The sequence below is a fragment of the Typopeltis vanoorti genome, chromosome 12 (genome assembly GCF_054136105.1).
Source record: "Typopeltis vanoorti isolate ZY-2024b chromosome 12, IOZ_Tvanoo_1.0, whole genome shotgun sequence".
Classification (NCBI taxonomy): domain Eukaryota; kingdom Metazoa; phylum Arthropoda; class Arachnida; order Uropygi; family Thelyphonidae; genus Typopeltis; species Typopeltis vanoorti.
In genome coordinates, this window is record NC_143560.1 from 135,416,863 (window position 1) to 135,441,442 (window position 24,580).

Consider the following 24,580-nt stretch of genomic DNA (forward strand, 5'->3'; position numbering starts at 1 on the left):
TGGCTCCCGGTTGTCTGCTGAGCTTTTCCCAATGCTCGATTTTACATTAAGAAATTCAGGTTGCCTTGTGAAGGTTTTGTGTTTTACTGTTTACAATATTGTGCTTAAAATCTCATTGGTCTTATGAGACTATGGCCTGGACTTTCTCATAGTTTATTATAGGGAATCGTTTTGTTAATTGTATATGTTATGTTGCTCACCTGTTATTTGATATAGTGAATATTTTTTAGAATAGTATTGTGCCTATGAATCCTTGGTCTTGACTTGTTTGTAGTTTCTTATGTTTTCTGTAGTCATTTGACTGATACCATTATTTCTGTTAGTCAGTTGATTACATTAAGAAATTTGGAGAAAAGAGCGAAGCTTTTTTGTCTTTTAAATGTATAGCATTTGGATGTCTTTCCTACCATTCTGTTTAGATCTGAATCAAAAACCATTATTTTTATTTTGTGGCTATGTTTTCTGATTTCCCATTTTGAGATTTGCTCACATCACTTTGTTTATAATTTGTTTGCGTTCAAAGGAGGTTTTCTTGTTTAGTGTTGATTACTGTAGCTACTCTACTCTTCCCTTGAATACTCCAACCTGAATGTAACATCGTGTAATTAGTAGTTATTATTTAATCTATTTTAATGTGCTAGTAATGCTTATGTGTCATGGAATTTTTCTAATTCTTCTGCTTGTTCTTCCTTTTCCAGTGATGTTTATTTTTAGTTTTATACTTTTCAAATAATGAATATCTTGTAGTTTCTCACCATTTAATTCCTGCTTTGTGTTTTTTCAGCCACTCTTAATAGTCATCTCTCATTATAGCACATATCAAATAAGTCTTGTAGAAAGCCAGAATTTGTTTATACCTGAGCTATTTTGAAGGAAATTCAGAGTTCCCCTTATGACTCTATTGCTATATTGTTAGTTATGTTCATGAGTATTCTGGTCTGATATAATTTTATTGGTACCTTTTGAATAGTTCTGATTTGACTTAAGTATGCAACTAAAAATGAAAGTTATAATTTATATTTACAGATTTTATCAATGATAGAAGAGGCTGCAGGAACTAGAATGTATGAAAGCAAGAAGCAAGCTGCACAGAAGACTATTGAAAAAAAGGATGCTAAACTTAAGGAAATTGATACAGTATGTTTTTTTTTCCCATATCCATAGAATAAATCATTTCAGTTAGCTCACTATAAACCGTTTAATTTTGTTACCTCATTCATTTCTTTTATTAGATTCATTTCACACACCATAAGACAAATAAGTATATTAATTTTGGCTCTTGCTGGACAAATTTTTATTGAACTCTGATATATTGGATCTCTACTGGTTTGTCGAACCATCTTACATTTGATTTCAGTTGAGCCATTTTTAGATGCAAATCCAAAGCATTTCAATAATAAGGTGTAACACCTTTTGATTACTAGTATATGGAAATGTGACTTCTGTATTACTTCAACCTTGATATCACTTCTGGATCTGGCCCCCACTGATGAGACCACAATAAAGGCTCAAGACTGGTCTGGGTAGTGGCCCTTCTCATAATGCATAGCATTATACATGTCTGCAAGGATATGTGCATTGCATTATAGGATACTAAAGCAATTGATGTGAAGTCATTAGCCCTATATACTAGTATCCCAGTCATGTGCAATCTTCTTGGCATCTTTAATTTATAAAAAGATAAATCATGATATATATTATAAAAAAAACTACTACTTTAGGCTCCATTGCTATAATAACAAATGGCACCAGAGAATTATACTGCTGAATGCATGTTTTTCTGGTCTTGGATCATTTCCATGTTTATTTAATTTAGAAATATTTTTATATCTGGTTCTTTTTATTTCACCTTTCTACCAGGAGACCTAAGTCCATCAGTGGTGATCACTGCATTAAATTTCAGCCACTTCAAAAAAGTTTTCCATTCAGGGCATTCTTTCCACATTTTTTTATCTTAAGAATCTCTTGCTTAATAAGATTACACATCCATTTCCTTCCTAACCTATTTGTTTTTTGAATGCTAGGGACATAAACCAATATTGCATCATTGAAGTATTTTTTAATATTTCCCATGTGCTGGAGATTCCTTCCCATCTAGTAACCAATCCCAGTTTCATAAAGATATTCATCCGGTTTTCTAGATAAAGTGAAAAATGTTTCACTATAACCCATTGATCTAATGGTTAGCTTCGATTTAGAATCTCTCTTTACTAATGTACCTCTAGCAGATAAGCTCAGATTGGTAATTCCTGCTCCTTCATAAAAATTCATCTGATTTTCTAGATAAAGTGAAAAAGTTTTCTATAGCCCACTGATCTTATGATTAGCTTCAATATAGAATCTCTCTTAGCTAATGCACCTCTAGAAGATGCACTACATCTACTTTCACAAGCATTTCCACAGGATATAGTGAAATTATTTGACTTTATTATTTACTTTGGATATTTTCTTTGTCAAAATAAGTTTCACAATCAATTTGAGGGAACAGCAATGGAAATCCACTCTCTCCCTTTCATAAACTTCTGTGTAGAACATTCTCTTCCATACAACTTCAGCTTTTATTTTGGGTTTGCTAGATGACCAATATGTAAGAGTGTAAAGAAAAAACAAAACAGTTGGAAAACAAGAGCCAAACCTTAGAGTCTCAGTGGCAAAGTCTGAAAAATAACATTGATTGATTCAGCTAGTTAGATATGTAGTGATTTTCTACAAGGATAGAAAAATAAGAACACCATGGTGGACACAAAATGTCAAAAGAAGTTGTCCTGGACAAGAAGAAAGCATACTGAAAGTTTCTAGCAAATAAGTCAGTAGATGCTGTAAAAGAATACAGAGGAAAATGCAAGAGAGTTAAGCTATGTGTAAAAGTAGGTAGACAAAAGTAATGTGAAGACTTTGGTAAGAATATAGAAAATAAATGTCAGTAAAGTGGCAAAATGTTCTGAAGACTATTGAAAAAGCTTAGAAATGAAGGGAGGAATACTGTAAAAGAGATCAAAGATGATAAAGTTGAAAACTGAAGATAAGAATATATTACATGTCTGGCATAATTACTTTGAAAGACTTAAATGAAACAAGCAGTGATTAACAGTAGCAGCATAAAATTTTCAAGAGGAATGTAAACAGGATTATATATCAGTACTTGAGAATTTGAATAATGGACCATAACTACTAGCAGGGGATTTAAATGCCAGAATAGAAAACAAGAAATACAAAACAAACATAGAGAGATTTACTGAAATAAGAGCCAACAGGCTTCACTTCGGCGAAGTAAAATTATTCAAAATTAAGCGGATATTGAATACCACATTATTTCCTAGCCGAATAAGAAACTCAAAGATCATCATCAAATTCCTGCCATGTACCCTCAAGGAGTGTACAGGATATGATAGTACTACATGAAAAAATTACATCATTACTAACTTCCTATCTACAATTTTCCTCCAAATCAGCTGTTACTTGTCAAGACACCAACATTATCAGATCTTATATTTCTATCGTCTAAGGCACTTTGTACCGTATCAATCCACCTATATCTTGGTCTTCCTCTGGGTCGTTTTTCCTGCCAACCTGGCAGAGAATGCTTCTTTTGCTAATCTTTCCTCTCCCATTCTTTTTAAGTGACCATACCACCTGATATTAGCTCTGCTAACACATTCCTGGATGCTGACAATGTCAAGTTCTTTCCTAATATCCTCATTATTAATATGATATTGCCATTGATGTCATCTGTTCACGCCTCTAATTTTTCTCAGGACTCTCATATCTGCGGTCTAAGTATTGCTTGATATAATGCCCCATTGACACCATATAACTGAAGCGTATTGAATAGCTTCTCTCTTGGCACCCATACTTCAAGGATATCTTTTTCTCCTGTTTTCATGCCACCTTTATCATCTCTAACTCCTTTTACAGCACTCTTTGCTCCATTCCTAAGCTTCTTCAACAACCTCCAGAATATTTTGCCACCTTCTTGATATTTATTTTCTATATTCTTGCCAAAGTCCTCCCATGACTTTTGTTTAGCTAGTTTTACACACTGTTTAGCTTTCTTACATTTGTTTCTGTATTCTGTAAGAGTAAAAGCTGACTTATTTGCCAGGAACTTTTGATATGCTTTCTTCTTTTCCTTCACTGCCTCTTTAACTTCCTGTGTCCACCATGGAGTTCTAATTTTCCTATCCTTGCAGACCACTTCTCCACTTGCCTCTCTAGCTGAATCAATCAGGGCTTTCTTCAAGGCTTGCCACTGAATCTCCAAGATTTGATTCCTGTTCTCAAACTCTATCATTTTTTCTTCAATAATCTTTGTGTATTTTAGTCCACAGTTCAAATCTGAGAGCTTCTCAACTTTTATTCGCTTTAAAACTTTCTTACGTGTTATTTTTTTCAATATGAAATTCATTTTTATCCTGCTCAAGATTAAATAGTGATCACTTCCCATTTCAAATCCTCTGTACACTCTGGTGTCTGGACCAGGGAGAAAACATCACTATCAACAATAACATAGTCAATGAGACGTTTCTTATTCCTTGCCTCTTCTCTCCATGTGAATTTGTGCATATTTTTATGTTGGAACATGGTGTTAGTAATAACCAGTCCATGTCCTGAGCAGAAATCCAACAGATATTTGCCATTATTATTAGCTTTGCTCTTTTCTCCAAATTTTCCCAAAATAGTTTTGTATGTCTCACAATCATTTCCTACTCTGCTATTTAGATCCCCAACAAGGACCAACCTTTCCTTTTTCATTGTGTCAGTTGCTTTTTCTAAAGCATCAAAAAATTGCTCCACTTCTACCTTAGTAGAACCTTCTGTGGGACCATAGGCACAAATAAGTCTCATTGTCCAGTTCCCCATTCTCATTTTTGCCCACATTACTCTACTTGAGACTGACTGCCATTCAAGAAGATTAGCCTCATATTTTGTGTTGAATACTATGGCTACTACTTCTTTTCCTTGATTGTCATTGCCTGAATATAACATTTTGTATTTATTGCTCTGAAAAATCTCGCCAGTTTTTGTCTTTTTTGTTTCAGTCACCCTATTATGTCGATCCGGTACTTATTTAATTCCTCAGCTAGCTCCATTTCTTTGCCATTCAGGCTTCTTATGTTGATATATCTAACAGATAAGCTTAGGTGTTGATGGTTATTCATGACTTATTTTTCACGGTATTAACAACACCACAAACACTTTTAACAACAAGGATGTTTTATTAACGCTTATATTTTGCTGATTTTCAACTCAGCATCATCAGAGCACAACACACATGTAAAGAGGACATGTTAGAGGACACCAAAAAATAGGACTTTAGATCTTTTGTCTTTTGCAATTATATTGTTTCACTCGCTCGCTGTCGCGTTTACATGTGTGTTGTGCTCTGATGATGCTGAGTTGAAAATCAGCGAAATATAAGCGTTAATAAAACATCCTTGTTGTTAAAAGTGTTTGTGGTGTCGTTAATACTGTGAAAAATAAGTCGTGAATTCTTATGTCGATAGTACCGATCTTTAACTCTAGTGATGTTGAGTTGGGGTGTGTTTTCAGATTTTTTCCAGTAGCTGACTTTTTGCTGTTTGCCCTGGTTCCCTGGCGAAAACAACGGGGGCCTTGTTGAACCAGGCGATGCCCCAGCCGGCATGAAATTTTGTCATGTTGTACCATCATTTTTTATTTTGGTTTAACCAATAAGAATACAATTTGGTTGGCTAAATCCCAAATTGCTAGCCCACCTCGTTCTTTCAGTATCCAAGTGGATACCCAACAGGGTGCACCACAAAAAGGTGAGGATTGGACATTAGGTCAGAAGCCCTGGTCGGTTTTCTGCATTCCTTCAAAGGATATGTGGAGGTCTCCTCTCAGTTATACAGCTTTGATCCTTAAGCACCCCGAAACTCAAAAATAGGAAATCTAATCTAAGAGTTTCATGCCGAATATAGAAAACTATATAAAGTTCGGTGAGTTCAAGCATAAGCCAACGCCTAGTAGTGCAATGCCAGGGCAGCTTGTAGTAAAGGTGAAGCTTGCTAAGATCACTGTCCTTAATAGTTTACCATAATGTAAAACACAGCTCCTACGAGATGTATTGCTGTTCTACATTATGAGAGGTCACTACCCAGACCGGTTTCGACATTTTTTGAGTTTTTATCAGTGAGTAGGTAGACATAGATGTAATACTAATGTTTCAATAGTCAGAGTTTATTTCTTTACTGTACGATTTGCCTAACCTAAACTAATATAACCTAACCTAATAGTCTTCTATATTCGGCATGAAACTCTTAGATTAGATTTCCTATCTTTGAGTTTCTTATTCAGCTAAGAAATAATGTGGTATTCAATATCCACTTAATTTTGAATAATTTTACTTCACTGAAGTGAAGCCTGTTGGCTCTTATTTCAGTAATTGTATTTGTGCACCTTTTGGCAACTCGTACAGTAAAGAAATAACCTCTGACTATTGAAACCTCAAAAAAGATGAGACCTCAAAAAAGGTCGAAATCGGTCTGGGTAGCCACTACAACTTGCCCTGGCATTGCACTACAAGGTGTTGGCTTACGCTTGGACTCGCCGAACTTTATATAGTTTTCTGTATTCAGCATGAAACTTTTAGATTAGATTTCCTATCTTTGAGTTTTTTATTTGGCTAAGAAATAATGTGGTATTCAATATCCACTTAATTTTGAATAGTAGAGAGATTTGGTAATTCTAAACAGAATAGACACAAACTGTGAGATTTTGTTATTTATTTTAATATGAGAATAATGAACTCTGTATTCAAACATAAAGAACTACATAAATATACATGGTAAGCTAGAGTAAGTAAATCATTTATTGATGACTACATTATTGCAAATTTTAAATTAGCTGAGTTAATCTTAGATGCTTTGAATTAAACAATTTTTTGCTAATATCATTATATGATATTGGCAAAAATTTGATTTAAATCAAAATAGCTAAAAAATAAATGAAGTGGAAACTAACTGTCAATTGAATTACAAAATTTCTTCATTACAAGATCTCCATACTGGGCTACAGCACATTTTTTGCAGAAATGTGCCGATTTAAAAACAGAAACCATACATGAATCAAATGACATAGAGGAATGGAAAAATCTGAAACAGATCCTGACAAAAGAGCAGAAGAAAGCTTAGGAATAAAGAGTATGTTAAGGCTTAAGTGGTGGGAAAAATTCATGATAAAAATTTAATGGAGTGAAACAGCTGGGAAACGATTAAGAGTGATATTTAATGCTTCCAGTATTTTGTCTCAGTTACAGTGATATCGTCAGGGAGCACGAAATGACACTTGTAACACACACTAAGGCAGCACAAAACTAACTAAAACATATCGATGAAATACTAAAGTTCTAACTAGGTGGGGCACCCTAGTTAGAACTTTAGATGCCCCACCTAGTTAGTCCTAAATAGGTGGGGCATCCACCTAAAACACATGGTCTTTTGTCCATGTCTTTTAGTTAGTTTTCCTGCCTCTGTGGGTGGGTGGGTGTTACAAGTCTCCTCTATTGTATTCCCTGATAATGTCTCCGTAACTGACATGAAATGTTGGAAGCATTAAATACTACTTTTAATCATTTCCTATGTCTGTTTCACTCTCCATTAAACTTATCATGAGGAATAAAGAGTAAATGAAATAGAAAAAGAGGAACAAAGATATAGAAAAGATACTTTAAAAGAGAGAGAGAGAGTTACCAGAAATGGCTAAATTCCAAGACAGTACCAAGCAAAAATAGAGTACAAAAGAAACAGGCAATTTCAAAATGAGGAGGATGAAACATAGAGAGAGAGAGATGGAACAAATTCATAACTGATATATATACAGGGTGTTCGGGATAAATTTGACAGTTTCGTAAGGAAAAAGAAAATCTTCTTTGTATCTATTAAATTTAATGAATTGACAAAAAAACATTACAGGCAGAGTTAATTACAATACTATCAACAAGATTTACTCAAAATAACCACCATTAGCATCGATCACAGCTTCAATTCTGCTTCGGAACCTCGAACAAGCTGATGCTACAGTCTCCCTGGGAAGGGCCGCAAAAACTGTTTTAATTTTATCCATTAACTGGGCTTTTGTATTACTGGAAGTGCGATTGGTGTCTTTTTCAACTGCGCCCCATACAAAATAATCCATGGGGTTAAGGTCTGTGGAGTTTGGAGGCCAAACATTTGGACTGGTGAAGTCGTAGAAATTTTCAGACAACCATTTTTGACTTTTCCCAGAGGTGTGGCAAGGGGCCGAATCCTGCTGCCATACATACGGCCTACCATTGGCTACCCTTGTTATCCAGGGCTTGACTACAGTTAGCAACTCCACGAACAAAGCCCGAATTCCAATGCCAGGGTTCTTCAACACCTGTTCCTGCAGATTTGCGAGGAATTCTGCTGTACGAACGCAATCAGATCGTCTGCTAGGGATCTTTCTTCTTGCTACATCCTCGTAGTCACCATTGCAAGTCTCTAGTTCATGCCTGATTGTTTTTACTGTATTCAGGGAGCATTGGGCAGCAGTCGTAATATCCTTATTTTGATGGCGGGCACGAATCATCATGATACAAGTTATTCTCTTCCATGATTCAGGTGGGTTCCAGCTATCCATCCTTTCTGACATCTTGTATATGAATGAAGAAGGGTCCAAACTTTTAAATGAAGAGAAGTGTGTGTTAATACATGTAACTTACGGAAAAATATAATTAATTATAAATATGTCAAATTTATCCCGAACACCCTGTATATATATATATATATATATATATATATAAAAGTTTTTAGTGGTGGCTTATATATATATCCATAAAGGATATATATATATAAGCCACCACTAAAAACCTATAAAATAATAAAATACATGAACAAAGAAATAAAAGAAAGTAAAAATACAAACAATAGATTTTTTATTAAAAAAATATTATTTAAATTTAATGGGTAGTAGATCAATAGAATCTTGGAACTCCCATGGGCTATCAAGCACGTCCCCTAGGTGGCAGATGGGTGGAAATCCTGAATATCTGAATTTATTAGACACTTTTTTGGACAACTCGTATAGCAGAGTATATACGTTCTTTTCGCTATACCCTTTGGTATTAATTCATTTAGCTACTCACTGATGAAGCCTCAAAAAAGGGTGAAACCGGTCTGGGTAGTGACCTCCTACCATAATGTAATAACAGCATACATTTCCTAGGAAGTGTGTTTTTACATTATGGAAAATACCAAAGAATATCGCTCAGAACTTTACTCACCTTTGCAACGAGTTGCCTAGTATTGTACTACGTACTAGGACTACTTGCATTAGCTCACGCTATTATTTGCCAATATTTTTATAGTTTACTATATTTGGCATGAAACTCTCTGATTCCAATATCTGAATTTCTTATTCGGTTTAAAAACAATGTGAGATTTAATATCCCCTTAATTGAAATTGATTTTTTAAAAAAATTGGTAACTTATTTTCAGAGTCTTAGGACTGATGATAATAAAGAAGAAAACTTTTATACAACAAAGAATGATCTAACAGAAAATATTAAGATGGTAGAACTAAAAAAAGTGTAATAGATAAGATGAAAATGGGGAAATCACCAGGAAGATGACAATATATAAATGGAACTGTATAAAACTGCAGGTGAACGATTTAAAGAAAGACTATTGAAATTCCTTAACCCGGCTGTCATCTCTCTTGCCATATCCAAAATTTCCCATTGAGCTTTCATCTGAATACCAATTGAATACCAGTTCTAGCATTAAAGTCTCCCATTACAACTCTGAAATGATGTTTTCCTTTATTGTAGAGTTGGGATACATCATGATAGAAGGCTTCAATTTCTTCAACAGTATGACGACAAAATTGATATAATATGTGTCCATTTTTTAATCAAAGAATTTCTTCACCATTACATCTAACTTTGCACAGTCCAAGAATGTCCTATTTTAGTCGCTTTAGCTCTTCAGTTAGTTCAATTAGCTATGCTTCATTGCTCAGAGTCCTACAGTTTAATGTTCCAAGGCTAGTGTCCAGGGGTGCTTAAGAGTCAAAGATGTTAACTGAGAGGAGACCTCCACATAGCCTTTAAAGGAATGTGGAGAACTGACCTAATGTCCAATCCTCACCTTCTCGTGGTGCACTCTGTTGGGTATCTTCTTGGATACTGAACAAACGAGGATGGGCTGGCAATTTGGGATTTAGCTGACCAAACTGTATTCTTATAACATCACCAGAGTTAAAGATCGGTACTATCAACATAAGAAGCCTGAATGGCAAAGAAATGGAGCTAGCTGAGGAATTAGATAAGTACCAGATCGACATAATAGGCGTGACTGAAACAAAAAAGACCAAAACTGGCGAGATCTTTCTGAGCAATAAATACAAAATGTTACATTCAGGCAATGACAATCAAGGAAAAGAAGGAGATGCCATAGTATTCAACGCAAAATACGAGGCTAATCTTCTTGAATGGCAGTCAGTCTCAAGTAGAGTAATGTGGGCAAATATGAGAATGGGGAACTGGACAATGAGACTTATTTGTGCCTATGGTCCCACAGAAGGTTCTACTAAGGTAGAAGTGGAGGAATTTTTTCATGCTTTAGAGAAAACAACTGACACAGTGAAAAAGGAAAAGTTAGTCCTTGGGGATCTAAATAGCAGAGTAGGAAATGATTGTGAGACATACAAAAATATTTAGGGAAAATTTGGCAAATATCTGTTGGATTTCTGCTCAGGACATGGACTGGTTATTACTAACACCACGTTCCAACATAAAAATGTGCACAAATTCACATGGAGAGAAGAGGCAAGGAATAAGAAAAGTTTCATTGACTATGTTATTGTTGATAGTGATGTTTTCTCCCTGGTGCAGGACACCAGAGGGTACAGAGGATTTGAAATTGGAAGCGATCACTATTTAGTCTTGAGTAGGATAAAATTGAATTTCATATTGAAAAGAATAACATGTAAGAAAGTTTTAAAGCGAATAAAAGTTGAGCAGCTCTCAGATGTGAACTGTAGACTAAAATACACAAAGATTATTAAAGAAAAAATGAAAGATTTGAAGAACAGGAACCAAACCTCTGAGATTCAGTGGCAAGCCCTAAAGAAAACATTGATTGATTCTACCAAAGAGGCATGTGATGAGGTTGTCTGCAAGGATAAAAAAAATCAGAACTCCCTGGTGGACACAGGAAGTTAAAGAGGCAGTGAAGGAAAAGAAGAAAGCATATCAAAAGTTCCTGTCAAATAAGCCAGCTTCTGCTCTTAGAGAATATAGAGACAAATGCAAGAATGCTAAACACTGTGTAAAACTAGCTAAACAAAAGTCACGGGAGGACTTTGGCAAGAATATAGAAAATAAATATCAAGAAGGTGGCAAAATATTCTGGAGGTTGTTGAAGAAGCTTAGGAATGGAGGAAAGAGTGCTGTAAAAGGAGTTAGAGATTATAAAGGTGACATTAAAATGGGAGAAAAGGATATCCTTGAAGCATGGAGTAATTACTTTGAAAAACTGCTAAATGAAACAAGCAGTGATGACAGCACAGTGGTAAAAAACACTGACCAGGCATGCAGTCAGGAATACATATCCATACTTGAAGTATAAAAAGCCATCAAAGGCTTGAAATGTGAAAAGGCAGCAGGAGCAGATGATATTTGACCAGAAATGCTGAAGTATTGTGGTATAAGAGTCTTACAGTGACTGCGCTGCATAGTTCAGAAAGCCTGGACAGAGGGACGAATTCCTGATGATTGGAGTAGAGCTCTCATAGTACCCACATATAAAAAAGGACATAAAACTGAATGTGAGAATTACAGAGGTATTTCCCTACTGAGTTGTCCTGGCAAGATCTATGCAAGTATATGTGAGAAACGGTTGAGAAGAATTGTGGAAGAAAAGCTTGGTGAAGAACAAGATGGATTCAGGCCAAACAGAGGCTGTCAGGATCAGATCTTCACTTTACGACAAATAGTTGAGAAAGCATGAGAATATAACAGAGATCTGTATTTAAGTTTTGTCGATTTGGAAAAGGCATATGACAAGGTGCCAAGAGAGAAGCTATTCAATACGCTACAGTTATATGGTGTCAATGGAGCATTATATCAAGCAATACTTAGTCTTTATTTGAGTCGTAAGTCAGCAGTTAGAATTGAAGGAAGTACAGGAAGATGGTTTAATGTTAAATCTGGTGTGAGACAGGGATGTACATTATCCCCTCTGTTATTCATTATCTATATGGATCACATTATGAAGGAAAGTGGTATTAAACATGATATGAAAATTGGAGTGTTTAATGTCAGCTCTTTGCTTTATGCGGATGATGTTGTACTTCTAAATAAATCCACTACAAGTCTGCAAGATTCTCTGACTAAATTGAATATGCTGATGTAATAGATATGGTATTGAAGGTCAGCAATAAAAAGAAAAAGACAATGAAAATAGGCAGAATCATTGAAAATGTCAACTGTGTTGTGAATGGAAAACCTGTGGAACAAGTGAAATATTTCAGCTACTTAGGCACAATTTTTACTGAAGATGGTAAATTAAATATAGAAATAGACAACAGAATCAGGAAAGCTGGTATGGTAGGAAGTCAATTGAATAAATTCATATGGAATAAGAGAGAAATTAGTCGGAATACTAAATTCTGTATACAAGACAGTGTTTAAACCAGTTTTAACTTATGGATCTGAGAGCTGCTCAGAAGTTAAACACTTGACCAAAGACTAGAGACCCCAGATATGAGAGGCCTGAGAAAGATTAGAGGCGTGAACAGATGACATCAATGGCAATATCATATTAAAAAAGAACTTGACATTGTCAACATCCAGGAATGTGTTAGCAGAGCTAATATCAGCTGGTACTTAAACAGAATGGGCGAAGAAAGATTAGCAAAACAAGTGTTCTCTGCCAGGTTGGCAAGAAAATGACCCAGAGTCAGACCAAAATATAGGTGGATTGATACGGTACAAAGTGCCTTAGATGATAGAAATATAACACCTGATAATGTTGGAGTCTTGACAAGTAACAGACTGATTTGGAGGAAAATTATAGATAGGAAGTTAGTAATGATGTAATTTTTTTCATGTAGTACTATCATATCCTGTACATCCCTTGAGGGTACATATCAGGAATTAGATGATGATGATAATGGCTAGTGTCCAATGGCATCTTGATCTGGTTATCCGGGGACTCTTAGCACCCTCCGCTTTCATGTTTAACTGCCTGCTGCCATAGGTAGTAACAATCCAGCCTCTGGGGGAATGAGGGCCATTTTATTTCTGTCGGATTCATCTTGGAAGTTTAGGCCATAAATTCACTACGCTAACCAAGTGCAAGTTGGTGATTGGCAATATTTTCGCACAGGATCGCCAATCCCAATACCACTGGTCCATGGCTCTTTATTCAATAAATTCCGATATTCAGCGGATGGTAGTCAGGGTTTCCTCCTATCTCCCACCTATGGGACGTGCTTGATAGCCTGTGGGAGTTCGAAGATTCTATTGATCTACTACTTATTAAATTTAAATAATATTTTTTTAAGAAACTAGTTAAAAGAACAGTCAAACATAAAATTTGAAAAATCTCATTTATAAATAAGTTTATTTTTATTGTGTAGAATTACAAAATGGTATAGAAGTTATATTGAAATTTACCATGCAAAAAATGAGTGAGCTATTTAATAAATATTTTCGTTTATATCATAATGAGAATATTAATTTTGGATCATGAAAGTCATGCAGTGTGGAGCCAGAGCATGAATGAATTTTTTTTGATTAGCACATTTTAATTTCTCCCCTTCTTTTTGCTCAAATATTTGTTATTTTGACTTGAAAGGATGGAGGTCCTGTTTTCCCTGATTTGTATTGTTTACTACCTAATAAGACTCTTGAAACATACCCAAAATTATTTTATAGGATACATGAAATGTGGCTATTACCAGATTCTGAAAATATAAATGTTGATTATGAAATTGCCGTTTTCCACAAGCTAACATAAAGAGTTGCTTTTTTCATCTCGTATAAAATCTTCGTAAGCATACTTTTATCCAAATACAATTCTGATGCGCAATCCACTTTAAATTCAAAAATGATAACTTCGCTTGCTTTCATTCCAGAACAAGATATTATTTATGCTATTACTGAACTTGAGAATCATTTATCCATTGAATTTGAATCTTAATAATAATATTATGGGGTGGTTAAGGGTCAAAGCTATATAACAGAGAGGAGACCTCCACATAGCCTTCAAAGTAATGTGGAGAACCGACCATGAGAAGGTAAGGGTTGGACTAATGTCCAATCCTTACCTTCTCATGGGACACCCTGTTAGGTATCTACCTGGATAACTAACAGGGCGAGGATGGACAGGCAATTTGGGATTTAGCCAACCAAATTGGATTCTTATTGGTTTAAAACAAAATTTCAAATGATGTTACAACATGACAGAATTTCATGCCGGCTGGGGTGTCGCCCGGTTAAACAAGGCCCCTGTTGTTTTCGCCAGCGAACCAGGGCAAACAGTGAAAAGTCAGCTACTGGAACAAATCCTAAAACTTACTCCAACTCAGCATCACCAGAGTTCAAGGTTGGTGCTATCAACATAAGAAGCGTGAATGCCTAAGAAATGGAGCTAGCTGAGGAATTGAATAAGCCAGATTGACATAATAGGGGTGACTGAAACAAAAAACACAAAAAGTGGTGAGATCTTTCTGAGCAATAAATACAAAATGTTATATTGAGGCAATCACAATCAAGGAAAAGAAGGAGTAGCCATAGTATTTAACACTAAATATGAGGCTAATCTTCTTGAATGGCAGGCAGTCTCAAGTAGATTGATGTGGACAAATATGAGAATGGGGAACTGGATAATGAGACTTTTTTGTGCCTCTGATCCCACAGAAGGTTCTATTAAGGTAGAAGTGGAGAAATTTTTTGAGGCTTTAGAGAAAGCAACTGACACAATAAAAAAAGAAAAGTTGGTCGTTGTTGGGGACCTGAATAGCAGAGTAGGAAATGATTGTCAGACATACAAAAATACTTTGGGAAGATTTGGAGAAAAAAAGCAAAGCTAATAATAATGGCAAATAACTGTTGAATTTTTGCTCAGGACATGGACTGGTTATTACTAACACAATGCTCCAACATGAAAATGTGCACAAATTCACATGGAGAGAAGAGGCAAGGAATAAGAAAAGTGTCATTGACTATGTTATTGTTGATAGTGATGTTTTCCCACTGGTGTAGGACACCAGAATGTACAGAGGATTTGAATTTGGAAGTGATCAGCATTTAGTCTTGAGCAGGATAAAATTGAATTTCATATTTAAAAGAAGAACATGTAAGAAAATTTTAAAGAGAATAAAAGTTGAGTACTCTCAGATGTGAACTAAACTAAAAGACACAAATATTATTCAAAAAAAAAAAATGAAAGAGTTTAAGAGCTGGAACCGCAACTTCGAGATTCACTGGCAAGCCCTGAAGAAAACTTTGATTGATTCAACCAGCGAGGCATGTGGTGAGGTTGTTTGCAAGGATAGAAAAGTCAGAACTCCATTTGGTGGATATAGGAAGTTTAGTGGAGGCAGTGAAGCAAAATAAGAAAGCATATTAAAAGTCCCTGGCAAATAAGTCATCTTGTGCTCTTAGAGAATACAGAGACAAACGTAAGAAAGCTAAACACTGTAAAACTGGCTAAACAAATTTATGGGAGGACTTTGGTTAGAACATAGAAAATAAGTATCAAGAAGGTGGCAAGAAATTCTGGAAGTTGTTAAAGAAGCTCAGAAATGGAGGAAAGAGTGCTGTAAAAGGAATTAGAGATGATAAAGGTGACATGAAAAAGGAGAAAAAAATATTCTTGAAGTATAGATTAATTAGTTTGTAAAACTGCTAAATGAAACAATCAGTGATGACAGCACAGTGGTAAAAAACACTGACCAGGCATACATCCAGGAATACATATCCATACTTGAAGTAGAAAAAGCCATCAATGGCTTGAAATGTGGAAAAGCAGCAGGAATAGATAATATTAGACCAGAAATGCTCAAGTATGGAGGTATAAAAGTCTTACAGTGTCTACACTGCATAGTTCAGATGGCCTTCACAGAGGGACGACTTCCTGATTATTAGAGTAGAGCTCTCATAAATTTGAATGTGAGAATTACTAAGGCATTTCATTACTGAGTGTTTCTGGTAAGATATATGCAAGTGTACTTGAGAAATGGGTGAGAAGGATTGTGGAAGAGAAGCTTTGTGAAGAACAAGGTGGGTTCAGGCCAAATAGAGGCTGTCATGATCAGATTTTCACTTTACGACAGATAGTTGAGAAATCATGGGAATATATACCAAAGATCTGTATTTAAGTTTTGTAGATCTGTCAAAGGAATTTCCAAGAGAGAAATTCCAAATCCTACAGTTATATGATGTTACTGGGACATTATATCAAGCAATACTTAGTCTTTATTTGAGTTGTAAGTCAGCAGTTAGAATTGAAGGAAGTACAGGAAGATGGTTTAATGTTAAATCTGGCATGAGACAAGGATGTACATTATCCCCTCTGTTATTCATTGTCTATATGGATCACATTATTAAGGAAAGTGGTATTAAACCTGATATCAAAATTGGAGGTGTTAATCTCAGCTCTTTGCTTTATGTGGATGATGTTATACTTCTAAATGAATCTGCTACAAGTCTGCAAGATTCCCTGACTAAATTGAATAACTGTTGTAATAGGTATTAATAGATATGGTGTTGAAGGTCAGCAATAAAAAGACAAAAAAGAGAATGAAAATAGGCAGAATCGTTGAATATGTCAATTGCATTGTGACCGGATAACCTGTGGAACAAGTAAAACATTTCAGCTACTTAGGCACGATTTTTAGTGAAGATGGTAAATTAAATATAGAAATAGACAACAGAATCAACAAAGCTGGTATGGTAGGAAGTTAACTGAATAAATTTATATGGAATAAGAGAGAAATTAGCCAAAACACTAAATTAACTGTATACAAGACAGTGTTTAAACCAATTTATCTTATGAATCTGAGCAGGTTTAGAAGTAAAACACTTGACCAAAGACTAGACACCGCAGATATGAGAGTCCTGAGAAAGATTACGGCATGAATAGATGGCATCAATTGCAATATCATATTAAAAACTAGGATATTAGGAAAGAACTTGATATTTTCAGCATCCAGGAATGCATTAGCAGAGCTAATCTCAGGTGGTATTGTCACTTAAACAGAATGGGAGAGTAAAGATTAGCAAAACAAGTGTTCTCTGCCAGGTTGGCAGCAAAACGACCCAGAGGAAGACCAAGATATAGGTAGATTGATACGGTGCAAAGTGTCTTAGACGATAGAAATTTAAGATCTGATAATGTTGGAGTCTTGACAAGTAACAGACTGATTTGGAGGAAAATTGTAGATAGGAAGTTAGTTATCATATCCTGTACACCCCTTGAGGGTATATATCAGGAATTTGATGATGATGATTATAATATTATATAAAAAACCAGGGAATTTTCAAATTGTTGTCTCTTTGGGGAAAATTCACCGATCCGAACTTTTCTCTAATCCAAACGAGCACAGTTTTTATTAGTTCGGATTAGCGAGATACCACTGTATATAAATTGACAAAAATGAAAACAATCCTTGTCCACTCACAGTACAAAGGTAATGTAAGTTTAGTAATTTTTCATGGCTGGTAATCACATTAAAAAAAAATATATATATATATTTATAACTCCCTGTACTGGTGAGAGAGAACTATAATTCAAACTCTTATGTGAGCTGATTTCAGTTTGTTAATTTTGCATTCATTAACTAACAGGTTGAATTTTATCTTCTGGTTGGATTCCTTAATATAAACTTTCTAAGAAAAAGCAGTCATTATAACTTAATTGAAAAGCACTGTTTTTGAGATAAATTTTTATATTTTGTGACTTTCACCCATAAGAGGACATAAACCTATAGTACATTAATACTGTAGGTAGGCTGAGGTTTTTCTCAATCATTTATTTTATTTTTATTATTTTTTTTTTAAATATTCCAAAAACCGTGCTGTGCTGAACAAACATTCAGCTTTTTCAAGTCACTTCTGACCTCCAATAAGCAGGGAAGTGGTCTCACACAGGATGATAAATATATCTCCTACTTACAGAAATTTATAAATATTCTGTGCACAATTCCATTGAGCTTTTTGGTTGACCAATCACTCAGCCACTAAAACATGTTTGGTATGATAAATAATAAAGAAGAAATCCACTGGTTTTGAAACAGTTTATGTAGTTATTTATAAGCATATGAGCTATTGTGAATGACTAACTCTACTAATACAATCAAGTCAGTGTAATAAACACAGTTATAGCAGACTTGCTTGCTATAACAAACTACTGGAAAAAAAAAAGTAGCAATGAATGCCCATATAGGAACAATCCTATGCCAAAAGAAATTCACTATGGCAAGCTACAGCTAATTCTCTTTTTACATGGCTTTTTTTTTACATGATTTTGAAATAACACAGTTCAGAAAACAAAAGCAATTTTATTTTTACACTGTATGTTTTGATTTAACATGGTTCAAATGGCACTTATTTTTAAAATTTCTGTTTGAATTCAGTTCTGTTAAAAAGAGTGTTTCCATTATAATTATCATTTCCTAGTATGATACATAGTACTTAAACTTGAATTTTGGGGAACCCCTCGATGTTTTAAATATCAGGGATTACTCTATGCTACAGAATGTAGACAACTCTCAATTTTAGAGGACTCTCAGAAAGAATAGCAAGACTTCTTCTCCACATTGACCTACAAGTCTCTTTCTGTCCAGCTCATAAACTAAATACCTTCCTTATATCTCCAAAAAACAAATCATCCTCTTTCTTATCCTGGAGTTTACAGAATCCTCTTTTTTTATTGCAGCTTATATTATTATGGATAGACTGGGTATTCTGAACATATTTGTCTTGAAGAACATCAAGAATATATATTACTTAAGGAACCCAATAAATCCTGTTAAGCAAGCCACACCTTATCTATAAAACACAGAATTCAGTGGAATAATACCAAAGTTCTACACACAAGTATTTTCTTCTGAAAATACTGTATAATGAAAATTGTGAAGCATGCATTCACAATCCCAGTGTTAACAAACAATTGCCTTAAACTTTCTCAATTTTAGGAAGTTATCTTAACTAATACTCACTGTTCATGTGTTTCATAACTACACATTATACATTATACAATACTGTATAATGAAAGTTGTGACGCACTCATTCACAGTCCCAGTGTTAACAAACAATTGCCTTAAACTTTCTCAATTTTGGGAAGTTATCCTAACTAATACTCACTGTTCATGTGTTTCATAAGTGTATTTAATTATTTAAAATTAATTCTAAATGATCACCAAAAGTATTCAATGCAGAGGAAGTCCCTTAAAAAGATGGAATAGTCTGGAACAGGCCACTTGGCATATAAGCCTGGAAAAAGAAAATTAAAAATAATTTATTTGTAATTATTTCTTTGTCTATTAATGCAAATGAAGTTATTCTCCAGCAGTCGATAGTGCATATAATATCATGTGCTTCAATTTAATTGTTCTCTCTTTTTGTGGTTATCTTCCTGTAATGTGTTACAAATGGCTATGAAACCAAAAAGTGACTCCTATCATTAATTAATATTATAATAAGACAAAATAGTCACCAGATGTTTCAACTTTCATATCAAGGTCATCATCTGGAGTATACATATTATATACAAGGAGATGAGCTACATTACAATACACATAGTAAGCCAAAGTCACACTAATTTGCTCAACCATTATCATTACTGGCCTGACCTCTGATGGGGGGGGGGAAACTCTACTCCATCAAAAGTAGAGTCCTGTTATCTGCTTAGCTAGAGATTACTAACTGATAAATTAAAACAAAAGTTAGGCTTGAGATTATGCACAAATAAATTAGAACAAAAACAGTGTTGATGGTGTCCACGTATAAAATGAGCTTAAATTATTGCTTTGTCCTAAAGTGAGAATTTGCTGGAAAATTTGAAACAGGAGTTATGTAAACTGAACGTGTGCCATACATATTCTTGAGATTTTTAGGCCACCATAGTGTTGTAAGACACTTGTCTTTATTTTAATAATTTGCTGAATAATTTCAGCAGTTTGATCAGGAGAGCAGAAGGAACAATCAGGCCATGGAAAGGAGGCATAGAAAATATCAAAGGTAATCTCACTTTACATCATTATACCATGGAATATGAAGCTGTGGATGAGCAGGAGAAGGGTGACCTGTAGAAAAAAGCAAATGGACAAGTTTATGGTCAGAGTTGCCAGGTGGAGAGCTAACATGAATTTATTCAGAGGAAGCTAGTGATGAAAAGGTTCAGGGTATTGGAAGAATGATGAGGATTATCGTATTCTGCTAGGATGTTAAACAATTTGTGCTAGTTTATTACTAATTGCAAACAATCAGTTTCTCTTACAGTTTGGTCTGGAAAGTTAAAGAAAGGGTGCTGGTCAGAATTATGGACGTTGAAATCTCCAGTGAGATTTACACTAAATTAGCTGTATATAAGACAGTGTTCAAACCAGTTTTAACTTATGGATCTGAGAGCTAGGTCAGAAGTAAAACACTTGACCAAAGACTAGAGACCGCAGATATGAGAGTCCTGAGAAAGAATAGAGGCGTGAACAGATGGCATCAATGGCAATATCATATTAAAAACGAGAATATCAGGAAAGAACTTGACATTGTCAACATCCAAGAATGCGTTAGCAGAGCTAATCTCAGGTGGTATGGTCACTTAAACAGAATGGGCGAAGAAAGATTAGTAAGACAAGTGTTCTCTGCCAGGTTGGCAGGAAAACGACCCAGAGGAAGACCAAGATATAGGTGGATTGATACGGTACAAAGTACCTTAGATGATAGAAATATAAGATCTGATAATGTTGAAGCCTTGACAAGTAACAGACTGATTTGGAGGAAAATTGTAGATAGGAAGTTAGTAATGATGTAATTTTTTTCATCATCATCATCATCAAATTCCTGCCATGTACCCTCAAGGGGTGTACAGGATATGACAGTACTACATGAAAAAATTACATCATTACTAACTTCCTATCTACGGGTGCTTAAGGGTCAAAGCTGTATAACTGAGAGGAGACCTCCACATAGCCTTTAAAGGAATGTGGAGAACCGACCAGGGCTTCTGACCTAATGTCCAATCCTAACCTTCTCGTGGTGCACCCTGTTGGGTATCTACTTTGATACTGAACGAACGAGGATGGGCTGGCAATTTGGGATTTAGCCGACCAAATTGTATTCTTATTGGTTAAACCAAAATAAAAAATGATGGTACAACATGACAAAATTTTTTTCATGTAGTACTATTATATCCTGTACACCCCTTGAGGGTACATGGCAGGAATTTGATGATGATGATGAAATCTCCAGTGAAGATTATTTCACTGTTTGAGCAGTAACACTGTATATGGCAAATTTTCAGAAATAATCAAAAAAGTCTGTTTCAGTCTCGTAGATGGTTAATGATGAATAGATTGGGTTTAGATATTTGTCAGTAGTGGTGTGGAGGGGAGGGGATTGTGTCATCACTGATGTTGGCATTGAGTCCCTGGATGGTGGTAAAGTGTATGGAAGTTTTTTTTTTTTTTTTTTTTAATGGAAATTTTTTGGGTATTATATTATATTGCATTTTTGATATTTTTTAATTGGTTTTTGTGGGAGGTTTTTGTTAACCACAGGTCATACTGTAATTTTTTATTCTGCCTTACTCTTAGTGGAATTTTGAGAAAATTATAGAGCAGGGGTGAGGGATTTGTTAACATGACCCCCAGCTTGCTTAGTAAGGAAGAACAGCAGGATTATTTGCCAGCTCACCAGGAATCTTGGCCAAAGCATTTAACAACAGATCCATTTCCATGAACTATCTGGCATCAAGTTTCTGGAAACTTTACTGTTGCACCTTCAAATGAAGGAGGATGTGTTTGAATCCCTTGTTAAATAATTATTTTGCAGAGCATTCCCAGCAAGACCACCACTTTCACTGCTTGTGAAAAGAAAGGGAGCAGACATAATTTGTCCATTATGCTCATTACATATTATGGTGTTAGACAGTTACTGAATCTTACTAGTTTTGGAAGTGTAACCATGGCAAGGTTTTACCTAAAGTCATCAGAACTTAAGGTGTCCTAGTCTCAAAGTGACTGGTTCCTATAGTATTCACTAGAAATTAAAGTCATTCATGAGCTATAGAGGGAGGAAGGGGGACAAGAAAAAGGCCATTCTGTTCTGGAGACAGACCAGATCTTTGGTCTTTTGAAGCCATCATTTTTCTCAAAAATCTTATCATAGTTAACCCAAAGAATGAATCTACCATCTTAAGGTATTTGTTCAAAGGAGTGATAATAATTATCAACCATCTAACAATCAGAATATCATATGAACTTCTCCACTTTTCAATCATGCTTAATCATTTCTTAATTTCTGGCCTTTCACCCCTGCTACTCTCATGTTTCACATGCTTAGATCATCAGAATTTTCCATTACCTGATCAGGAAGGCTAATCCAATTCCTATGGTTTTGGTCTAGCAGCTAGCTGGTGGAAATATGATTGCTGTGAATTATTAAAGATGTTTACTGTACTTTTATTTGTTATTAATTAATTTTTTATATGTAGGTATTAACAGAAGAGATTACCCCAACCCTTAATAGGCTAAAGGAGGAAAGACAGACCTACTTAGAGTATACAAAGGTAGTGAGAGAATTAGAACACCTCACAAAATTATATGTTGCATGGCAGTATGTTCAAGCTCAGGCAAGTAATTTTTTTTCCCCATATACTGTTTATAGTTTTATATAAACAAGTACATCTTATTTTGCTGCTAGCTAAATCTATATATGGTTCTGTATACTGTCAGCATCTCACTCTAGCAAACTAGCCGATACCAAAGGATTAGTTGTTATTGTGAAAAGTTTTGTTATAGTGAATTTCTCTTAGAAAAGCACTGGTATACTAGGATATAATGATGTAGTGTTTGCTTTAGCAATAGATTGTATATAGTTACGCTAAATAAAAAAAAGGGAAGCTTTAAATAAATAAATGACTACAGTCATGTGGTAGTCATCTATAGAAGTCCATCTCATGTTCCATGTTCTTCAACATGGAAACAGGCCCACATCCAGCCATCCCAAAGAAAGGTGATAAAAGTCAACCAACGAACTACTGTCCAATTGTCCTCACTTCTGTTCTCTCAAAAATTATGGAGAAGGTCATCAACAACTAACTCTTGAACCATCTAGAAACATACCAACTAATCACTGACCTGCAGTATGGATTCTGCCACTCATGATATATAGCTGGTCTTGCTTTCACCACCCACCTGTGGACTCAGGCCACGGAGAAATTTGGAGAAACTTGTGGTTGCCCTTGACATTTCAAAGGCATTTGACCGGGCTTGACACAGGGGCCTACTCACCAGAATGTCATCCTATGCCATGCCTTCCTCACTCTGCATCTGAATCTTTAACTTTCTCACTGGTCGCTCGTTACATGTACAGTTTACTCTCTTGAGATTTCCCCACTATGCAGGAGTATCCTGGGGTTCCGTTCTTTTATCCATTCTCTTCCTCTTAAATAAATGACCTGCTCTCACAGACTTTCAATACTATCCATAACTTTGCTGATGACAGTACATTCCATTCCTCCTTTTCTTTTGACAAACCTGTGTAATGCTCAAGTATTAGAATCCTCAAGATCCACCATGACCAGTGGCCTGAACTCTGATCTAACTACATTCCATGGGGCAAGGACAGCCTTGTAGGCTTCATTGCCACCAAAACTCTTTCCTATCTGGTCTCTCACAAGAAAGTGATTGCATTCTCCTTCCCTTACTCTTAATAATGTTGAGATATCCAAACATGGTCAGATTTCCCTTCTTGGACTAACTTACATTGATAATCTTTCCTGGCACAGACAGATTTCAACTATAACTTCTGCAATCTCCAAAAAAACTTTTACTTTTTTTTTTTAGATAAGACACTTACTTCACACTTAAGCATTCTGTAAATATATAGTTGTCTAAGTGGAAGGATATTTAATACGGTATATTTAGCGTTCACTGTAGTATCTCTATATTTAAGTTGGTTAACACGTTCGCTGCCAACTACGAGTATACTCGTAGTGGGTAAACCTGCTTCACAAGCCAGCTACGAGTATACTCGTAGGACGCTTACCGCCGGGAACGAGATTATTGTAGTGACCTTGAAGAAGTGAAAATGCTTGGCTTGTGGGGCTAGCTTCAAAACTGTGTATTCTCATAGACTGTATATGCTCTGTACAAGCCAACTACAAGTATACTCGTAGGACGTTTACCTCCGGTAACGAGATTATCGTACTGACCTTGAAGAAGTAAAACTGCTCGGCGTAGGGGAACAGACCATGCCAAAGTAGCGTGGCAGCGAACGTGTTAAAATGCTTATTAATTTATTTTGTAAAGAGATTAATGGTCACGTGTGGGCAAATATGAGAATGGGGAACTGCACAATGAGACT

At 35.3% G+C, this 24,580-nt stretch overlaps 1 protein-coding gene across 3 annotated transcripts in view; it reads left to right on the forward strand.

The window, feature by feature from the left end:
• SMC2 (structural maintenance of chromosomes 2) overlaps positions 1-24,580 on the forward strand; it is a 555,382-nt gene that overhangs the window by 50,385 nt on the left and 480,417 nt on the right. For 2 of the 3 annotated variants that reach the window (XM_090401108.1, XM_090401107.1), the window contains exons 4-5: positions 1,027-1,137; positions 22,707-22,848. In XM_090401108.1, coding sequence (XP_090257234.1) covers positions 1,027-1,137; positions 22,707-22,848 — 253 coding nt within the window. The remainder of the gene's footprint in view (positions 1-1,026; positions 1,138-22,706; positions 22,849-24,580) is intronic. The other variant, XM_090401106.1, reaches the window with a different exon arrangement.